The sequence below is a fragment of the Barbus barbus genome (genome assembly GCF_936440315.1).
Source record: "Barbus barbus genome assembly, chromosome: 28".
Taxonomy (NCBI): Eukaryota; Metazoa; Chordata; class Actinopteri; order Cypriniformes; family Cyprinidae; genus Barbus; species Barbus barbus.
Window position 1 is genome coordinate 2,197,457 of NC_136756.1, and position 18,928 is coordinate 2,216,384.

General features: G+C 35.9%; 1 protein-coding gene across 11 annotated transcripts in view; it reads right to left on the reverse strand.

Moving 5' to 3' along the window:
- Window positions 1-5,519: 5,519 nt before the first annotated feature.
- The window catches only part of LOC306848724 (nuclear receptor subfamily 2 group C member 2-like), a 33,140-nt gene continuing 19,731 nt past the window's right edge, over window positions 5,520-18,928 (reverse strand). The window contains exons 3-15 of one of the 11 annotated variants that reach the window (XM_079383455.1): window positions 18,034-18,135; window positions 17,748-17,945; window positions 15,884-15,989; window positions 14,042-14,221; window positions 13,556-13,703; window positions 13,210-13,297; window positions 11,958-12,088; window positions 10,895-11,069; window positions 9,130-9,251; window positions 8,904-9,043; window positions 7,444-7,581; window positions 7,237-7,342; window positions 5,520-6,702 (exon numbers count right to left, since the gene is read on the reverse strand). In XM_079383455.1, the coding sequence (XP_079239581.1) occupies window positions 6,528-6,702; window positions 7,237-7,342; window positions 7,444-7,581; window positions 8,904-9,043; window positions 9,130-9,251; window positions 10,895-11,069; window positions 11,958-12,088; window positions 13,210-13,297; window positions 13,556-13,703; window positions 14,042-14,221; window positions 15,884-15,989; window positions 17,748-17,945; window positions 18,034-18,135 (1,809 nt within the window). In that variant the 3' untranslated portion in view covers window positions 5,520-6,527. The other 10 variants (XM_079383454.1, XM_079383453.1, XM_079383450.1 and 7 more) reach the window with 10 other exon arrangements.

Consider the following 18,928-nt stretch of genomic DNA (forward strand, 5'->3'; position numbering starts at 1 on the left):
TTGCAATGCAGGAGACAGATTTTCATGTGTTAGAGTATTTTTGAAGAGCAAGTCATGTTATAGCTTCAATGCACATAAATCACTGGTTTAGAGCTTCTAAGTACACTAGTGCTCTGTTTAGTGCAACTGAGCAAATAAAGAGAAAGCAAGGCCACAGATGCTGAAAAGCTTCTTTCTCAGTGAGAGAAAGTTGGTTTATGCAATTTTAAGAGTAAAGCTGAAGTACATGAAAAATGATAATTTCTCATTAAATGAAATGTCATTTGCAATGCAGAAGACAGATTTTCATGTGTTAGAGTTTTTTTGCAGAGCAAGTCATGTTATAGCTTCAATGCACATAAATCACTGGTTTAGAGATTGTAAGAACACTAGTGCTGTGTTTAGTGCAAATAAAGAGAAAGCAAGGCCACACAGATGCTGAAAAGATTCTTTCTCAGTGAGAGAAAGTTGGTTTATGCCATTTTAAGAGTAAAGCTGAAGTACATGAAAAATGTTAATTTCTCATGAAATTTAATGTTATTTGCAATGCAGAAGACAGATTTTCATGTGTTAGAGTTTTTTTGCAGAGCAAGTCATGTTATAGCTTCAATGCACATAAATCACTGGTTTAGAGATTGTAAGAACACTAGTGCTGTGTTTAGTGCAAATAAAGAGAAAGCAAGGCCACACAGATGCTGAAAAGATTCTTTCTCAGTGAGAGAAAGTTGGTTTATGCAATTTTAAGAGTAAAGCTGAAGTACATGAAAAATGTTAATTTCTCATGAAATTAAATGTTATTTGCAATGCAGAAGACAGATTTTCATGTGTTAGAGTTTTTTTGCAGAGCAAGTCATGTTATAGCTTCAATGCACATAAATCACTGGTTTAGAGATTGTAAGAACACTAGAGCTGTGTTTAGTGCAAATAAAGAGAAAGCAAGGCCACACAGATGCTGAAAAGATTCTTTCTCAGTGAGAGAAAGTTGGTTTATGCAATTTTAAGAGTAAAGCTGAAGTACATGAAAAATGTTAATTTCTCATGAAATTAAATGTTATTTGCAATGCAGAAGACAGATTTTCATGTGTTACAGTTTTTTTGCAGAGCAAGTCATGCTATAGCTTCAATGCACATAATCACTGGTTTAGAGCTTCTAAGTACACTAGTGCTCTGTTTAGTGCAACTGAGCAAATAAAGAGAAAGCAAGGCCACACAGATGCTGAAAAGATTCTTTCTCAGTGAGAGAAAGTTGGTTTATGCCATTTTAAGAGTAAAGCTGAAGTACATGAAAAATGTTAATTTCTCATGAAATTAAATGTTATTTGCAATGCAGAAGACAGATTTTCATGTGTTGAGGTTTTTTTGCAGAGCAAGTCATGTTATAGCTTCAATGCACATAATCACTGGTTTAGAGCTTCTAAGAACACTAGTGCTGTGTTTAGTGCAACTAAGCAAATGAAGAGAAACCAAGGCCACAGATGCTGAAAAGCTTCTTTCTCAGTGAGAGAAAGTTGTTTTCTGCAATTTTAAGAGTAAAGCTGAAGTACATGAAAAATGTTAATTTCTCATGAAATTTAATGTTATTTGCAATGCAGAAGACAGATTTTCATGTGTTAGAGTTTTTTTGCAGAGCAAGTCATGTTATATCTTCAATGCACATGTTAAAGTCATGTTCAAAGTCATGTAAGAACTTCATTAGTTTTAGACCTTTTTAAGAACATTAATGCTGTCTTAAGTGCAACTATGCAAATAAAAAGAAAGCAAGGCCACAGATGCTGAAAAGCTTCTTTCTCAGTGAGAGAAAGTTGGTTCATGCCATTTTAAGATTATAGCTGAAGTACATGAAAAATGTTAATTTCTCATGAAATTTAATGTTATTTGCAATGCAGAAGACAGATTTTCATGTGTTAGAGTTTTTTTGCAGAGCAAGTCATGTTATAGCTTCAATGCACATAAATCACTGGTTTAGAGATTGTAAGAACACTAGTGCTGTGTTTAGTGCAACTAAGCAAATAAAGAGAAAGCAAGGCCACACAGATGCTGAAAAGATTCTTTCTCAGTGAGAGAAAGTTGGTTTATGCAATTTTAAGAGTAAAGCTGAAGTACATGAAAAATGTTGATTTCTCATGAAATTAAATGTTATTTGCAATGCAGAAGACAGATTTTCATGTGTTAGAGTTTTTTTGCAGAGCAAGTCATGTTATAGCTTCAATGCACATAAATCACTGGTTTAGAGATTGTAAGAACACTAGTGCTGTGTTTAGTGCAACTAAGCAAATAAAAAGAAAGCAAGGCCACAGATGCTGAAAATCTTCTTTCTCAGTGAGAGAAAGTTGGTTTATGCCATTTGAAGAGTAAACCTTAAGTAGGGGAAAAATATTTCTTCATCATGAAATGAAATGTTATTTGCAATGCAGAAGACAGATTTTCATGTGTTAGAGGTTTTTTGCAGAGCAAGTCATGTTATAGCTTCAATGCACATAATCACTGGTTTAGAGCTTCTAAGTACACTAGTGCTCTGTTTAGTGCAACTGAGCAAATAAAGAGAAAGCAAGGCCACAGATGCTGAAAAGCTTCTTTCTCAGTGAGAGAAAGTTGTTTTATGCAATTTTAGGAGTAAAGCTTAATTATATGAAAGATGTTTCTTTCTCATGAAATGTAGTTATTTGCAAAGCAGAAGACAGATTTTCATGTGTTAGTGTTTTTTTGCAGCGCAAGTCATGTTTGAGCTTCAATGCTCAGAAAGCAAGGCCACGGATGCTGAAAAGCTTCTTTCTCAGTGAGAGAAAGTTGTTTTATGCAATTTTAGGAGTAAAGCTTAATTATATGAAAGATGTTTCTTTCTCATGAAATGTAGTTATTTGCAAAGCAGAAGACAGATTTTCACGTGTTAGAGCTTTTTTGCAGAGCAAGTCATGTTTGAGCTTCAGTGCTCAGAATCACAAGTTTAGTACTTCTAAGAGCACTAATGTTGTGTTTAGTGCAACTAAGCAAATGAAGAGAAACCAAGGCCACAGATGCTGAAAAGCTTCTTTCTCAGTGAGAGAAAGTTGTTTTATGCAATTTTAAGAGTAAAGCTGAAGTACATGAAAGATGTTTCTTTCTCATGAAATGTAGCTATTTGCAAAGCAGAAGACAGATTTTCATGTGTTAGAGCTTTTTTTGCAGAGCAAGTCATGTTTGAGCTTCAATGCTCAGAGTCACTTATTTGGAACTTCTAAGAACACTAATGCTGTATTTAGTGCAACTAAGCAAATAAAGAGAAAGCAAGGCCACAGATGCTGAAAAGCTTCTTTCTCAGTGAGAGAAAATTGTTTTATGCAATTTTAAGAGTAAAGCTGTAGTACATGAAAGATGTTTTTTTCTCATGAAATGTAATGTTATTTGCAATGCAGAAGACAGATTTTCATGTATTAGAGCTGTCTGTATATATGGGTATGTGTGTGATGTGAGTTCGTGTATTTGGAGGCCTGGAAATCCGCCCCGCTGGTATCCAAAACAAGTTGTCTCAGGCCGCAGATTGTGATAGCGACACAGCAATTGCATTGCCATGGAAACGGCCTTGATCGAATAGATAGAATCCGTATTGCGGTTGATGGTTTCAGTCTCAATGCTGACCGCTCTGCCCACTGCTTCTATCATGACGGGTATCCTTGTGAGGCTTTGGGCAGCTGTTCCCGTCTTCTGAATTAACCCAGGGCAAAGCCTAATCCAATCAGTAGAAAACCCGTTATCATGGTTCCGAATAGGATGTCGTCTTCAATGTCCTCCACGGAAAGAGCCGCCAGACACACGACCCGCCATCTCTCCCATGCGTCCATTGTGTAGCCAGTAGCGAATGTCCCGTCCGGACAATTGGGCTCCCCCGAGCCCAGGGCTCTTGTAGAGAATATGGTGTTAATTGCGTTGAGAGACCAGTTGATCAAATCCACGATTTTACGGTTTGGAGAGCAGTGCAGAAAGAGTATCTCAAGTGTTAGACAATAGACAAACGAGAGAGCACGCTCTGGAACACAGACCTCAGGTCGGTGTCTTTTTTAAAGAAGACAATCAGCAGAAATGTAGTGAAAGCATTTTAAAAAGTAAGAGTTCTAGAAGTTTGGGTTTACTGTGAAGAAAATGTACTGTATTTTCTTATTTTATATAAAGTAACTATTTTACAAAATGTTTTGGAATCTAAAATTGCTATAAAATTAAAGCCATTTCTCTAAATAATTTGTTCCAAGTTTAAAATTGATGTCATATATCAGTTGAGGTTCCTGTGAAATTTTGTGTAGGCGCTGTACCAAAAATAGCCACCGGGTGACACCCAATTCCACAGAATTTTTTGATGCATTTTCCTGTCACCAATGTATACATTTCTGTCACATTACTTCTATCCCAAAATAACCACCAAATTGTGTAATATGACACTTGAAGGGGAGAAGCCCCTTTTTAGAGTACCATTTCCATGGCAATGCGATGTCCAATTTCAAAACTTTTCCGCAGGGGTCTTGAAATTTTGATTTTAGATAGATAGGCAGACAGATAGATAGACAGACAGACAGATAGATATAGATATACAGATGATAGATAGATATTCATATATAGATCTTTTTTTTTCCCACGCCACAATATAGAAACTTCACATCAGTATAGAATTTAATAAAATTTATAAGCTAGTTCATGCACAGCTTTCTTATTGTCTCACAGACAGATGAAAACAAAGATGATTAGAATTACAGCATGGCATTACAACACCTATACACCAGTCACTGATAGACTGAAATAAAAAACATTAGGCATTTTTAAATATGTATACAATTTTGTTTAAAATAACCGCCTGCCGGTGTTAAACCCATATACCGTATCCATATGTGGGGGGTATATTTTTGAAACAACAACTAGGGTTTTGGCAAAATCACTGAGATTAAGTAGAGATGACTTCTGAACCAATACTAAAATAACAATAAACCTTATACAATAAAACAATTATGGGAAACAAGAACCGCATCTGTAACAGAGTTTAAACTGTAAAGCAGGGTTTAAGCAAATTCTATAAAAAATTATTTTGACATGGCTGATGATTAAGGTTGATGTCAGTTTGTATGTTCATTTGCAAAGAGAAGTGAATATTCTCTCGAATATAATCTACATATTTGCCAATGGACATCTATTCAACAGCCGTCACTTTACAGTAAAGTATGTAACAATGGTAAAAGACATTGAAACTTTTTTTTTTTTTTTACTTGTTTCACAAGATATTGGTGAAATTCACTTAGACTCAAACATGTTTAGAGATGCTCCTGCTGCATAAATGAAGCATGCATTTGTAGGTTTCCAAATATATGAGGCACATTTTGGACAGATCTTAGGCAGACTGCACAGTTGCACAGTTGGTGGTGATTCCAAACAAAAATTAAACTATTGAAATTTAATAAGAGAGCATGCAAATTTGCATGCTCGCTTATTAACCCCCCCGAACTACTAAATTTAAACCCAAATAAATACAGTCTAGGTCTATATTTGTTTGGGGTTTTTTTTGGGGGGAGGGGGAGGGGGGGTCATATAAATAAGTGCATGTCAATACTTTTCTTACAATTAGGACAAAATTAGACATTTTGTAGTTTTTGAAATGACAACAAAATTAGAAACTCACTTAAAAACTAGGACAATCTGTGCACATATCTGCAAATAAAAAGCAATTTAGTAATCTAAGTGCATTAAACCATCACGATTGTGTATATATTACATCTGAAAATGACACCTTTTGTACATTGCAGCAGCAGTCAAATGCTATAAAGATACAGATCAAATACTTCCTATATATCATTTAATAACAGATGATTTTTGAAACCAAGCAAATCAGATTATCTACATTTGTATGAACTATAGAGTTAGACACAATGAAATAAATACATGAGTTTGAAGGGAAAACATGATATTGAGGAGGAGGAGGCTGATTGTCATGACGGCAGAAGTGACAGTACAAAGTACATGATCTGTGGGACACAGAAAAATTAGCATTCTACTCAATAACTGCTTTATCAATGAGAAAAAATTCATGAGTAGCTATTCAGGGATCCAGAGATTCAAAAGCAAACTGTCTTGATGTTAACTGTTACATTCAACCAAGAATCACATCTTCCACTGGAAAAGACCATTGTTGTAGATATTATCCTCGTAAGTAAAAAAAAAAAAAACTGTATTGGGAGGTTTAATTTGAGGGTTTCAAAAGTTTGTCTTGGATTGTTTCCATTGGAATCATCATGAAGTGCTCAAGTGTTTTTAAATTATGTTTAAAAAAAGAAAGGCCTTTGTTTAATTTTCGAGGCAAATGTCCTGTCATTGGAACTAGTCCCATAATGCATCTCTCTGTAAACTACAACACAATATTTCTAGGGTAATGGTCACATACTGAAAGGCTTTCACTGTTGCAGCTCCTCTTGAGGTAGAGCTTGTTGGTCGGTTCAATATAACGTGATATATTTGAGTCACCGCGAGGGCAAGGGATGATGGGACTTGCATGACTTCAATCTCAAAGTCAAAATGAAATGACAGTCAGAGTGCGATCACACAGAAGGACTTGTGATTTGGCTGTTGTAGTCTGCAGTCTCCATTTTAAGGATATATGGGATGATACTGTCGATCGGTACATTTCCGATAAGGCCAGTAAAAAACAGCTCCTCAGTTATATTGGAATTCATCAACCGCAACGCTGGTAAACGCAACAGGATTCGGGGCAACCTGCAGCATCAATGAGCAATTAATGAAAAGACATTAGAAAATCAGGTAATTAACACCTAAATGAAATATAACCACAGTTCTGTGAACAGCAAATTGTCAGGCATGTTGTCAGCAACCACAGGAAAAAACAAACAAAACAAATATACTTGGGGCCAGCAGTGAAGTTTAAAGTTTTGTTATACTTTATCTGAAACTATACAACATCTGGTTGTGCGTTAAAAGTATAATTCTTGTGGGTGAATTTTGTTTTATGGAAATAATACTTTACAAACACTTGTGTCCAAGGAGGTCAAGAATACCTGCAGCAAGTTATTCATCTCAACAGTACTTTCTTGGATGGCACAGGACCTGAAAGTTATTATGGCCTTAGATGCTTAGTTGCTTGCTGTTTGCATTCTAAATTCCCACTAGAAGGACATTGCAAACATGTTTTTCCTTAAAACTGTTGTGTTAAAAATGTTTGTGTTAACTGACAGCATACCACAAATGCTGTTGGTCGAGACCATGATGCATTTCACCCAGAGGGGAACAGACCTGTAGGTATCATCGGGATAAGTCTTTTGCACATAGTCCTGGAGCTCCATCTGTGCTTTTTCCTGGAACTTTTCAATTTGGCTACAGCTGCTCAAACCTGGATGATCTTGTGAATTAATGAATCAGCTGTGAGTTTACATCTGTTATACAACAACTTTTTCAATCACTCAAATGCAACATTCTTTGAGGAACTGAATGGTTGTGTACCTGGACTGAACAGGACAATGGCTTTTAAGCAGGCATATTCATATCCGTCTGTCTGCAGCTTTGCCATGCTGTTGCAGAACTCCTGCAGCTTCCATATGTGCTCCATGACTAGTTTAATGCGTTCACTCGATAGCTTGTCTACTGAGAAGAGATAAGTTGTTAGTTCATTAAAGACTTATGACAATATTTACATCGGTTTACATCAGTTACATTAACGTATTAACAGAGGTAACTTGTTCTAGCAATGCTTCCAGCATCAACAATGTTTGATACGTTTTCATCATTAAAAAAAAAAAGAAATTATAATCTTTATAAAGAATTCCTTAAATTAAGCAGTTTGAAGGTTTGTTTCTGGTGTCTCACCAGTATACTACATTTACATTTACATTTATTCATTTAGCTGACGCTTTTATCCAAAGCGACTTACAATTGCTATATATGTCAGAGGTCGCACGCCTCTGGAGCAACTAGGGGTTAAGTGTCTTGCTCAGGGACACATTGGTGTCTCACAGTGGATTCGAACCCGGGTCTCTCACACCAAAGGCATGTGTCTTATCCACTGCGCCATCACCACCCCTACTATCCATTTAAAGCCATTATTTATTATGATGACACTGTCATATTTGTGTAGATTTGAAAACACTGAAAAAACTGGAACTAGGGATTGAAATTCAGTCTTTATGACAATGCCTTTATGTGCCGATTGAAACTGCATGGCAACATTTACCATTTCAACCACAACAGGTGCAGTGCTTTTTTGTGGGGAATGATGTTAGAGTAAATTCATGGTGCATGATTCCACGTTATTCTAATTGCACTGAAAAAAAGGGAAAGCACAGACTGTCAAATTAACTTAACACATAGTCTGTTGTAAACTTGATTTCTTTGCTTTTGGATGAAATGTAATTCTAAACGTGCAAACTACCAGATTAAATTGTGTTTGCAAATGTGTTTGCTCAACAGCACTTGAAAATGATTTCTGCTGTTGACACTACTGAAACAAACAATTAAATATAACATTTTGGTGGGAATAGGACTGAAAAATCTATGATGTGCAGACCTCTACTTTAGCTTTTCTACCACCATCTGTGGTTAAAACACAGAACTGCATGCCATTTGCAGAGCTGTGTTTTTACGTCAGCTGTGTTTCAGTACTGCTCTTCTTTCTGCAAGGATGGTTTTAATGGTTTGAGGAATCATCATGGTTACTGGTGGATCTGTCATGCTGCACCAAAACCCACTGAAAGTACTAGGAAACACTTTCAACAAAGCATATAGAAGAAGAAGAAGAGGAAGAAGAAGAAAAGCCACATGAGTAAGGTTTATATCTGCCACTGTTGTTCGGATCTTGCTTTGGCACAGGCTTTGTCATTTGGAACTGTTTTATTGCATGATATCTCTAGTCTCCAGCGCAAAGTACACTTTGTGGATGTCAGACTTGATGTTTAACTGTACCATACCGTCCTGGATACTGGACTGCAGATGATTGACGATGGCAGCGAGGATGGTGGACAGACTCATGATCTGAGTGCACTGTGCCAGCCCCAGAATAAACAACTCATTCCAGCATGCTCGCACCAGAGCTGTGTTACATTCCTGCCTACAGATACAAAGACAGAAACTGACAAATTCTAGAGTAGATAACATGCATAAGTACAGAGAGAAACCCCACAATAGAAATCTCACCCGAGAGCAAGGAACGCTGGAATAGAGCGTGCCCAGTGCATGGAGAGGAAGAGAAGGCGTGATGCAGACTCACAGATATAATGCACATTCAAATACTCGGGCATTGGGCTTGGCATCGTCAACTAGAGAGAGAAAATATTCAGACACGTAAGACTCTCTTCTATTATCTAGAATAGTAAAACACAAAAATAACTGTATTTTAACTTTTTAAAAACCTTAAATTTTGTCTAAGTACTATCAACAGCTGCAATTAAGCAGCATTATATATGACACTGGACCACAAAACCAGTCATAAGTAGTAGCAGGGGTATTTTGGAGCAATAGTCAATACATTGTATGGGTCAAAATTATCGATTTTTCTTTTATGCCAAAAATCATTAGGATATTAAATAAAGATCATGTTCCATGAAGATATTTTATAAATTTCCTACCGTAAATATATCAAAACCTAATTTTTGATTAGTAATATGCAATGCTAAAAACTTCATTTTGGACAGCTTTAAAGGTGATTTTCTCAAAATTTTAATTTTTGTGCACCCTCAGATTCCAGATTTTCAAATAGTTGTATCTCGGACAAATATTGTCCTATCCTAACAAAAATTTGAACCTTATTACTGATTTTGTGCTCCAGGGTCACATTTTCACACATGCTATATGAAATCATGTTTATTTTTTATACTCTACTTTATACAATAGAAATGATTTTGAAGCACCTTTACAGTAATAAAAAGTGTGCTGCAATATTCTTCAATTAGGAAACAATACGTTCAGTTAAGTACAAATATAAATCAACTCTACAGAAGACAACAGCGTAATTATTCATCTCAATTCACTTATTCTGTATTCTCATTCGACAACATGAAATAACAGTTCATCAATGTTCAAATCAATGATTTACTGAATATAAACTGTCCCAATATTATAATTGTTATATTAACCAGTATCAACTATATCAATGTGAAATACATTAGGAATACAAAAAAAAAAAAACTACTGAAACACACCACTTTATGCTTAATTATTCTGTAACAGACATTCACTGGAGTATAATTAAGATTAAGATTGTTTTTGAAAAACGTCTCGTGCTAATAATAATAAATGTTACTTGAGAAGCAAATCAGCATATTGGAGTGATTTCTGAAGGACCGTGTGACACTGAAGACTGGAGTATTGATGCTTAAAAATTCAGCTTTGCATCACAGGAATAAATTACATTTTTAAATATATTCAAATAGAAAACAGCTATTTTATATTATAGTTAGTTATAATATTTCTCAACATTACTGTTTTTACTGTGTTTGTGATAAAATAAATGCAGCCTTTGTAAGCAGAAGAGTCTTCTTTCAACAACATTATTTCAGACTCTTGACCCCCACTGTACATTATTAAACTCAAATGGCTTTCACAACGCATTTCGTGGGCAAACATTATTTAATGTGGTAAAACAATGTAGGGCAATGCTTAATATGATCTATCAGGAATTTATTGGATGATGAAAAGTGGGTTAGCCTGGAAATTGAGTCAGATCTGAAAACTACCGTCACTCACTTTTGAGGAGACATTTTGACAAGAAAGTGGACTCACCACTTGACTCCAATGTAACATGTTATTACTGCTGTAACTTTATTACATTAATACTAATCAATGATAAATAACAGTAAACCGATGTACAGTCTACAACCGTAGCCTAAAACATTTGAAGTATTTTTTATTTTTATGTTGACGTCAAGGCTTTTGCAAGAGTGTGAGAATGTCATGTACACACCTTAAAGCTGATGTGTGTGTCTGTAAGCAGAGGTCCCTCAACTTCCATGAGTGGTGTGATTTGATCCCTGCTGATCACTTGTATTGTTGCTCCACCCACCCCATCCACCTCTGACAAGCTCTGGCCCTGCGCCACCTCACTGGGGTTCAGAGCTTTAGCTAGCGTGTCAAAGGCACTGCAACACCAAACACATCACACTCAGAGGCAATTACACAAAAACATTTTTTTTTTAACTTTGTTTTGATGGTACAGTTCAAAACCAGATCTTTGAAATTTACTTAACCTTATGCCATTCCAAAACCGTACAACCTTCTCTCTTCTGTAGGAATATGAAAGAAGAAATTTGCACAATGTTCAGGCTTCTCTTTTTTAAGATGGCAACCCTGACAAAGAAATTAAGTAATAACAGCAGCAACAACACCAAACAAGTACCATAAAAGTAGTCCATATGACTTGTGTGCCATATTCCACATTATTAGGAGCCATACATACATCAGGTTTGTATTCAAACTAAGATGTTCCCATCTTCTTTTGTTTAATGGTGAAAACAACCCCTTCCACAGAAGAAAGAATTCATACGGCTTTGGAATGGAGTAATTTTCAGTTACACTTTATTTTGATAGTCCACTATAGACATACTACTAACTATAAGTAACTTTGCAACTACGTCAACTAATTCTCATTCATTTGCAACTACATGTCTACTAACTCTCAGAGTAGACTGTTAGGTTAGGTTTAGGGTTAGTAGAATAAGTTGATATATACTTGCAAATTTCTTATAGTCAGTATGTTGTATGTTGTGGACCCATCAAAATAAAGTGTTATATATTATATATATGTTATATAAAGATATTAAGCAGACAATCTACTAATACTCTAATGACTGCTAGTTGACATGTAGTTGCAAAGTTACTTACTGTTAGTAGAATGTCTAAAGTGGACTATCAAAATAAAGTGTTAACTAATTTTCTTTTTAAGATGACATTCCTATAACAAATACCATAATTTTGTATCTCTTTATGTTGTGAAAAACATACACATATTGTGTGCATTAGTGACACACCGTGTGATTTCACTGGGTGATTCCTCCAGCTGACTGTCTGTCATCTCTCCGTTACTGACCGGATCATTCAGGTTGGCTAATGAAGTAACCACATTAGCCAGCGTCCCCAGATCACCTTGTCCTGATTCCGCCTGATGAACAAACAAATTACATCTTTATAAGTGCTGTCGTATTAATCGTATCCAAAAAAAAATCTAAAGTTTTTGACATAATATATGTGTGTACTGTGTATTTATTATGTATAAATACACACACGCAAAAATATGTTATGTTTATATATGAAATATATTTCTATGTAATATAAATATATACATGTAAATATTTTCAAAATATATACTGTATGTGTGTGTATTTATATATGTGACCCTGGACCACAAAACCAGTCATAAGTGTCAATTTTTCGAAATTGAGATGTATGCATCATCTGAGAGCTGAATAAATAAGCTTTCCATTGATGTATGGTTTGATAGAATAGGACAATATTTGAAAATCTGGAATCTGAGGGAGCAAAAAAAAATCTAAATATTGAGAAAATCACCTTTAAAGTTGTTCAAATTAAGTTCTTAGCAATGCATATTACTAATCAAAAATGAAGTTTTAATATATTTATGGTAGGAAATTTACAAAATATCTTCATGGAACATGATCTTTACTTAATATCCTAATGATTTTTGGCATAAAAGAAAAATTGATAATTTTGACCCATACAATGTATTTTTGGCTATTGCTACAAATATACCCCTGCGATTTAAGACTGCTTTTGTGCTCCAGGGTCACATATACATAATAAATATACACAGTGCACACACATATATTATGTCAACAAAAACGTTTATTTTGGATGCGATTAATCGTTTGACAGCACTAATCTTTATTTATATTTTAAAGTGGAAAAAACAAAACAGCTACAGCTTTTGTTTATAACATGCATAATTATAATTAAAAAAACATTCAATTTCACAGCAACAAATACCAAAACATTTTGGATCAGGGACTCCCAACCTTTTATTTTAACTGTCAGTTCAATCCCTTTGATCTAAATTCTTGAATAACGCTCTGAGATTTCATTTAATGCTTAATCTTTCAATAAATAAATTCATGACAACTTTTTGTATGAGATAATAGTAAAAAGGTTTACTCATTACAATTCGGCATTTTGGCAATCAAAATTTCAAAATTTAAAGACACAAAAAAACAACCTTGCCTGCACACAACACAAAAGAAAAAGAAATAGTTATGTAGAGGTTTTTACTTTGTCTGTTGCTAATAGTATTGTGCCATCAGCTTGTATTAAAGGTTGTTGGATATTGACAAGCATCCCAGAGTCCAACAGCCTGGACCTGCACAGAGGATTAAATCATGACAAAATTTTTTCAAATTAATTAATTTAACAGATGCTTTTATCCAAATCAACTAAAATCAGCCAGAATCTGATATACTGATGTCTAAGAAATAAATAGTCAAATAAAGTATAGCAACAGTAAATGAATAGCCCATATTGAAATCCACTACACTAAATTCTTAGTTCTAATTTTAATTACATTAAGCTAGGTGTATGCATCATGTATAGCATGCAGATTTGTGAACACGAGTCTCACTGTGAGGCGTCTTTCTCAGAGATGAAGGTCGGTGTTGCGATGAGGGGACTTCGCAGATCTTTCCTAATGTAGATTTTCTCTGTGGATGCTGCACAGTTGGCAGGTTTTTCTCTAGGAAGATCAATGGGTTTCCGCTCACTCTGTACAGCTATGCAAGCAATACAAAATGCATAAACGCTGTGAGAAGCTTCCAAATTTTCACTCTGCAATAATGAAACATTTAAAGGGGCCACAATTTACACATTTGTGCCATTTTATTTTTTTGCCCTGAAGTCCACAAAAATGTCTTCGTAATAATACCATGTTCTCAAATCCTGCAGGACTGTGAAATGGTATGTTTGTTTGTGGAAAGGTTGTACAGTATCATAGTCAGTTACGAAAATTGCTGGGCTCTCATGTCACTGGAAACATGGGCCAGTGACAGTTTTGTACCTTTTTTCATGGTATGACCATGTGGACAGAATTATTATTTTTATATGCACTCACACTCCATCTTCATGCCCATCTCCAAGCACTTTCTGAGACGACAGAACTGGCAGCGGTTGCGATGATGTTTGTTGACCACACAGTCCTGGTTACTGCGGCAGCTGTATGTCAGACTCTTGCGCACACTTCGCTTGAAGAATCCCTTACACCCTTCGCAGCTGACCGCCCCATAATGCCTCCCTTCAAATACACAAACCCGACCATTGTATATTTAGAAATAAAAATATTCTAAATAACTATATTTAAAAATAGTGTCACTGTCAACAAAAATATCCAATGTCAAAAACTTAATACAATGACCAACTCACATGAAACAACTTCATGTGAGTTTCAACTACTCTCTTATTTATAGTCAAATCAATCTGTAAACTAGAAGATCCAGGTAAATAGGGGGCGCTGTTGCGTGCAAAGCATGTAGGAAGTGTTTTCAACCATTCCCTAGAGAAGGCAGCAGATTTATTCACTTAACGATACAACTTGTTTTTGTCTCGTTAAATTATTTAAAACTAGCAAAGGCTCAGAGTAGGCTTTCTAACTCTCTGTCCCAGGCACCCTCCTGATGCCTCTGACTTAAATAAATAGTTCACCACCCCAAAGCAGTGAATGGGTGCCGTCAGAGCTCAAACAGCTGATAAAAACATCACAATTGTCCACATGTAATCAACACCACTCCACTCCAGTCCATTAATTAATGTCTTGTGAAAGGCTACGTCTTTGTAAGAAGCAAATACATAATTTAGGCATTTTAACTTTCAACCATCGCTTCCATACTGCCTCCACTGAAAAGGTCAATCCCCTGTTGTCCTCAAAATCCACACACATACTTGTTTAGAACCGTTTTGGACTGTTTTTGCTTGTAAATGGTGCTTGACCTGTGCACAATTCTCTCCTGATTCTGACGAAACAACTTTTTCACTGAAGAAAGCAATATTATGGATAGAGGGCTTAGGTGGAATCAACCGTATGATGTTAAAATGCCTTAATGATGAATTAGTTTCTAACAAATATGCAGCTTTTCACTATGCAAAACATTAATTAATGGGCTGGAGTGGTGTGAATTATCAGCTGTTTGGACTCTCATTCTGACGGCACCCATTCACTGCAGAGCATCCATTGGTGAGCAAGTTATGCAATGCTACATTTCTCCAAATCTGTTCCGATAAAGAAACAATCTCATCAACATAATAGATGGAGCTTCCTTGTTTTGGAACTAAATTGTCAGCAGCAGCAACTACCTTATACTGACACTTGGACCAACACAATGATCAGTTCAAACTGGCTGTTTACGTTAAAGTGACCAGCAAAATTTTGTTTTGTTTTCACATGACCTTTAGTGGCGTGATGTAAATCTTTAACGTCTTAAACCTGAAATCAGACATAAATTTGAGAACAAAGAGCAATATACAAGTAAGATCAAGGAGTTTTCTAGGTTTCTCAAACAAACTCTTAAATACCCTGAATCAAAGATCCAATATGAACCCCACATACTAGCCAAATCTAATGATTAGTTATTTCTCTGAAATGCTCTTTGCAGCAGCCTAGAAATTTGAAAATACGAGGTTGTTTCTTGGTGTCAACTGAAATTGTTTGCAGCCAGCCAATCAGATTAGAACTGGTCTGGGCCATTATCATTGAAGATGATAGTAACCATTGGCACCAATGGTCTTTACGATCTACTTAGGTTTACAGTGCTTTTGGGAAATGCACCCCTGGTGATTTCAGGCATTATTTTTGCTATTTCAGCATGCAATACTCATCATATGGTCTATGGGCAACACATGTCTGTCATATGTAATCTTGCTTTATATGCTCTGGCATTATTCACATTGAATGGTTTTGTACCTGAGGCTTTATCTCCACACACCACGCAGTATTCTACAGGCTGGGCTCGGCTCATGTCTGCCCCTTTACCCAGAAGCCTCTCCACTGACACTGCATCTGTTACAAACTACCAGAAAAGGCAGAAGGATTAATTACTTGGCATTCAGGGTTGATGATGATGCCAAGGATAAAAGTAATGTGACAGTATATAGCCTCCTGTGTAAAATACAGTAAAAATGCATCATCTAATAGAGATTTTACTCTCTTTTTTTTTTTTCATGTGACAATGAAACATGGAGTACTATGAAAATACATAATGTGACAAAGCTGTTATTCACTGATGACAGACTTTAAATTCAATTGTGAATAACCGACTTTTGCTTTGTGTCCATCAATAAGAAAATAATAAAACTTTTACTGGACTATCCAACAACAGGCATACGCACATGGTTATTTAAAATATAAACCATTTTCACAACAGTTAGTTTTGGTCCTATAATTAGTTTCGCCATACAGATACATTTAATATAACATCACAGACTTGAGAAAGATGTCATTGCGACTGACCATTTTAACCAGAGTCTGTGACTGGTGTGGAGTTGGTGAGGAGCAGGCTTTCAGAAAATAGGAGCATCAGTGTTTTCTCTCACATGGAGCAAGGTTGCTTAGGATTTTCTTAAAACTTAAGAGTTTCTTAGGAGCAAGGTTTCTCAGAATTACATGGTATAAACTCAGAATTGTGAGATATAAACTCACAATACTGAGGAGAAAAGTCAGAATTGTGATATAAACTCAGCAATGCGAGATAAAGTAACAATTAGCTTTTTGATTTTTTAAATAAAATTATAACATAATATTTATCCAATTACTTACCATTATATGTGGTAGAATCTGTTAATATGCCAGTAAGAAAACATCATCTACTCTCGGAACCAGGAAATGCATACCGCCTGACCAGAATTGGGTATAAAATGTATCCCGTCTGGGGATGAAAAATTACTAGATTCGGGGATATCAACAGCATAGGCAGATAAATCTGCAAATTGCACCCTGGATGTAATAATTCAACTTTTTATGATGGATTTAAATATTTTAAGATTGAAGTTCAGGGTCTGAGACAAGAGTACAACAATAAAATCTAAACATAAAAGGCATTTGGAAAATAGCATAAATAAATGAAGACAGGGGTTAAAAACATGGTAAAAAGTGTTATCAAAAATTCTGTTCAGCAAAAATGTGACCCTGGACCACAAAACCTTAATTCGCTGGGGTATATTTGTAGCAATAGCCAAAAATACATTGTATAGGTCAAAATTATTGATTTTTCTTTTATGCCAAAAATCATTAGGACATTAAGTAAAGATCATATTCCATTAAGATATTTTGTAAATTTCCTACTGTAAATATATAGTAATATGCATTGCTAAGAACTTCATTTGGATCATTTCATCAATATTTAGATTTTTTTGCACCCTCAATTCCAGATTTTCAAATAGTTGTATCTCTGCCAAATATTGTCTAATCCTAACAAACCATATATCAATGGAAAGCTTATTTATTCAGATGATGTATAAATCTCAATTTAAAAAACTGGACTCTTATGACTAGTTTTGTGGTCCAGGGTCACAAATGAACTTTACAGTCCTATTCTGCATGTATATACTATGTACTTATTATAGTAATTACAATAATTGGGGAACAATTATGTACCAACCCTGAACCTACCCCTAAACCTAACCCATGTAGTTAGCTTATATTCCCCAGTTTCTTAGGTACACTATAACTTCATGTAAGTGCATGAACTGAAAATAATATACAAAAATCCCCTGAGACATAAGTGTGCCCACGGCTGAAGAAACACCCATGCGTTTATGTGACTTCATACCTGAATTCGTCCAGGCACCAGGCTGTCAGCAGTGGCAAAGATAAGCTGCTTGGCACTCGTACCCTCAGGTGATGCCAGGAGGACTTTGCCTGCTGAAGAGCCATCAGGTGCTGACAGGATAAATTGCTGTTTGGGCACAGTGGAGTCCAGTGCTGTCACTATCTGGATTTTTTGACCCGTCTGCTGTTCAGTGACTATCTGAAAAAGAGAAATAGTGTGTTGTGTTGGTGCACCATCTACGATAAAGCATGTGTGTGTGTGTGTGTGCACGAGCTTGTGTGTGGACCTGTATTCTCTGGGGAGTTGTGACAGAGGGGTCAGTGGAGATGATCTGAATGCGCTGGGGAGAGGAGCTCATCACTGAGCTGTCTGACGCAGATGACTGTCCCTGCAACACACAGTAAAATTCCTCTTCATCTGAGGGTCGAAGGCAGTGTGTTTCCAGACTTCAACAAACTGCCCAACAAAACAATGGAAATATAAAACATAATTCCAAGTTAGTGTTACGCTTTCTCCAATAGTAATTAATACAAACCCTCTCATCTCCCTATAGCAGGGATACTCAAATCTGGCTCGCGAGATCCAGATCCTTTCCTGCAGAGTTTAGCTCTAACCCTAATCAAACACACGTGAGCATGCTAATCAATGTCTTCAAAATCACTAGAAAATCACAGGTAGGTGAGTTTGATCAGGGTTGGTGCTAAACTCTGCAGGAAAGTGGATCTTGCGAGCCAGATTTGAGTATCACTGCCCTATAGTAAGACAATCTCTGCCTCTTCTGCGAGCACTTACAACGGATCCTCTGCAGTGAATGGGTGTCCATCATTTAATATCTTGTGACGTGAAAAGCTGCATGTTTATAAGAAGCAAATCTATCAAGCTGTTTTTTAAATGAATCTTAGATTTCTGCTCATTCGAAATCGGATACAAAAGTAGCACTGAAATATTACATTTGTTTGAATGCATTATTGAGAGAGTGACTGCGTGTGAATGTGTTGTACCTGTTTAAATCATGCTTTCACCTGAAAATATTCAGTATCTAGAGTAGGAACAAACAAATTAATTGAGAACTATAACTTCCCGCTCATGTCCATTGCCGTCATCGTAGCCTTCACATTCTTTCTGATTTGAGTGAACCTTCTCTATCAAGCTACCTAAATATGTTTAACGTGAATCCTTGT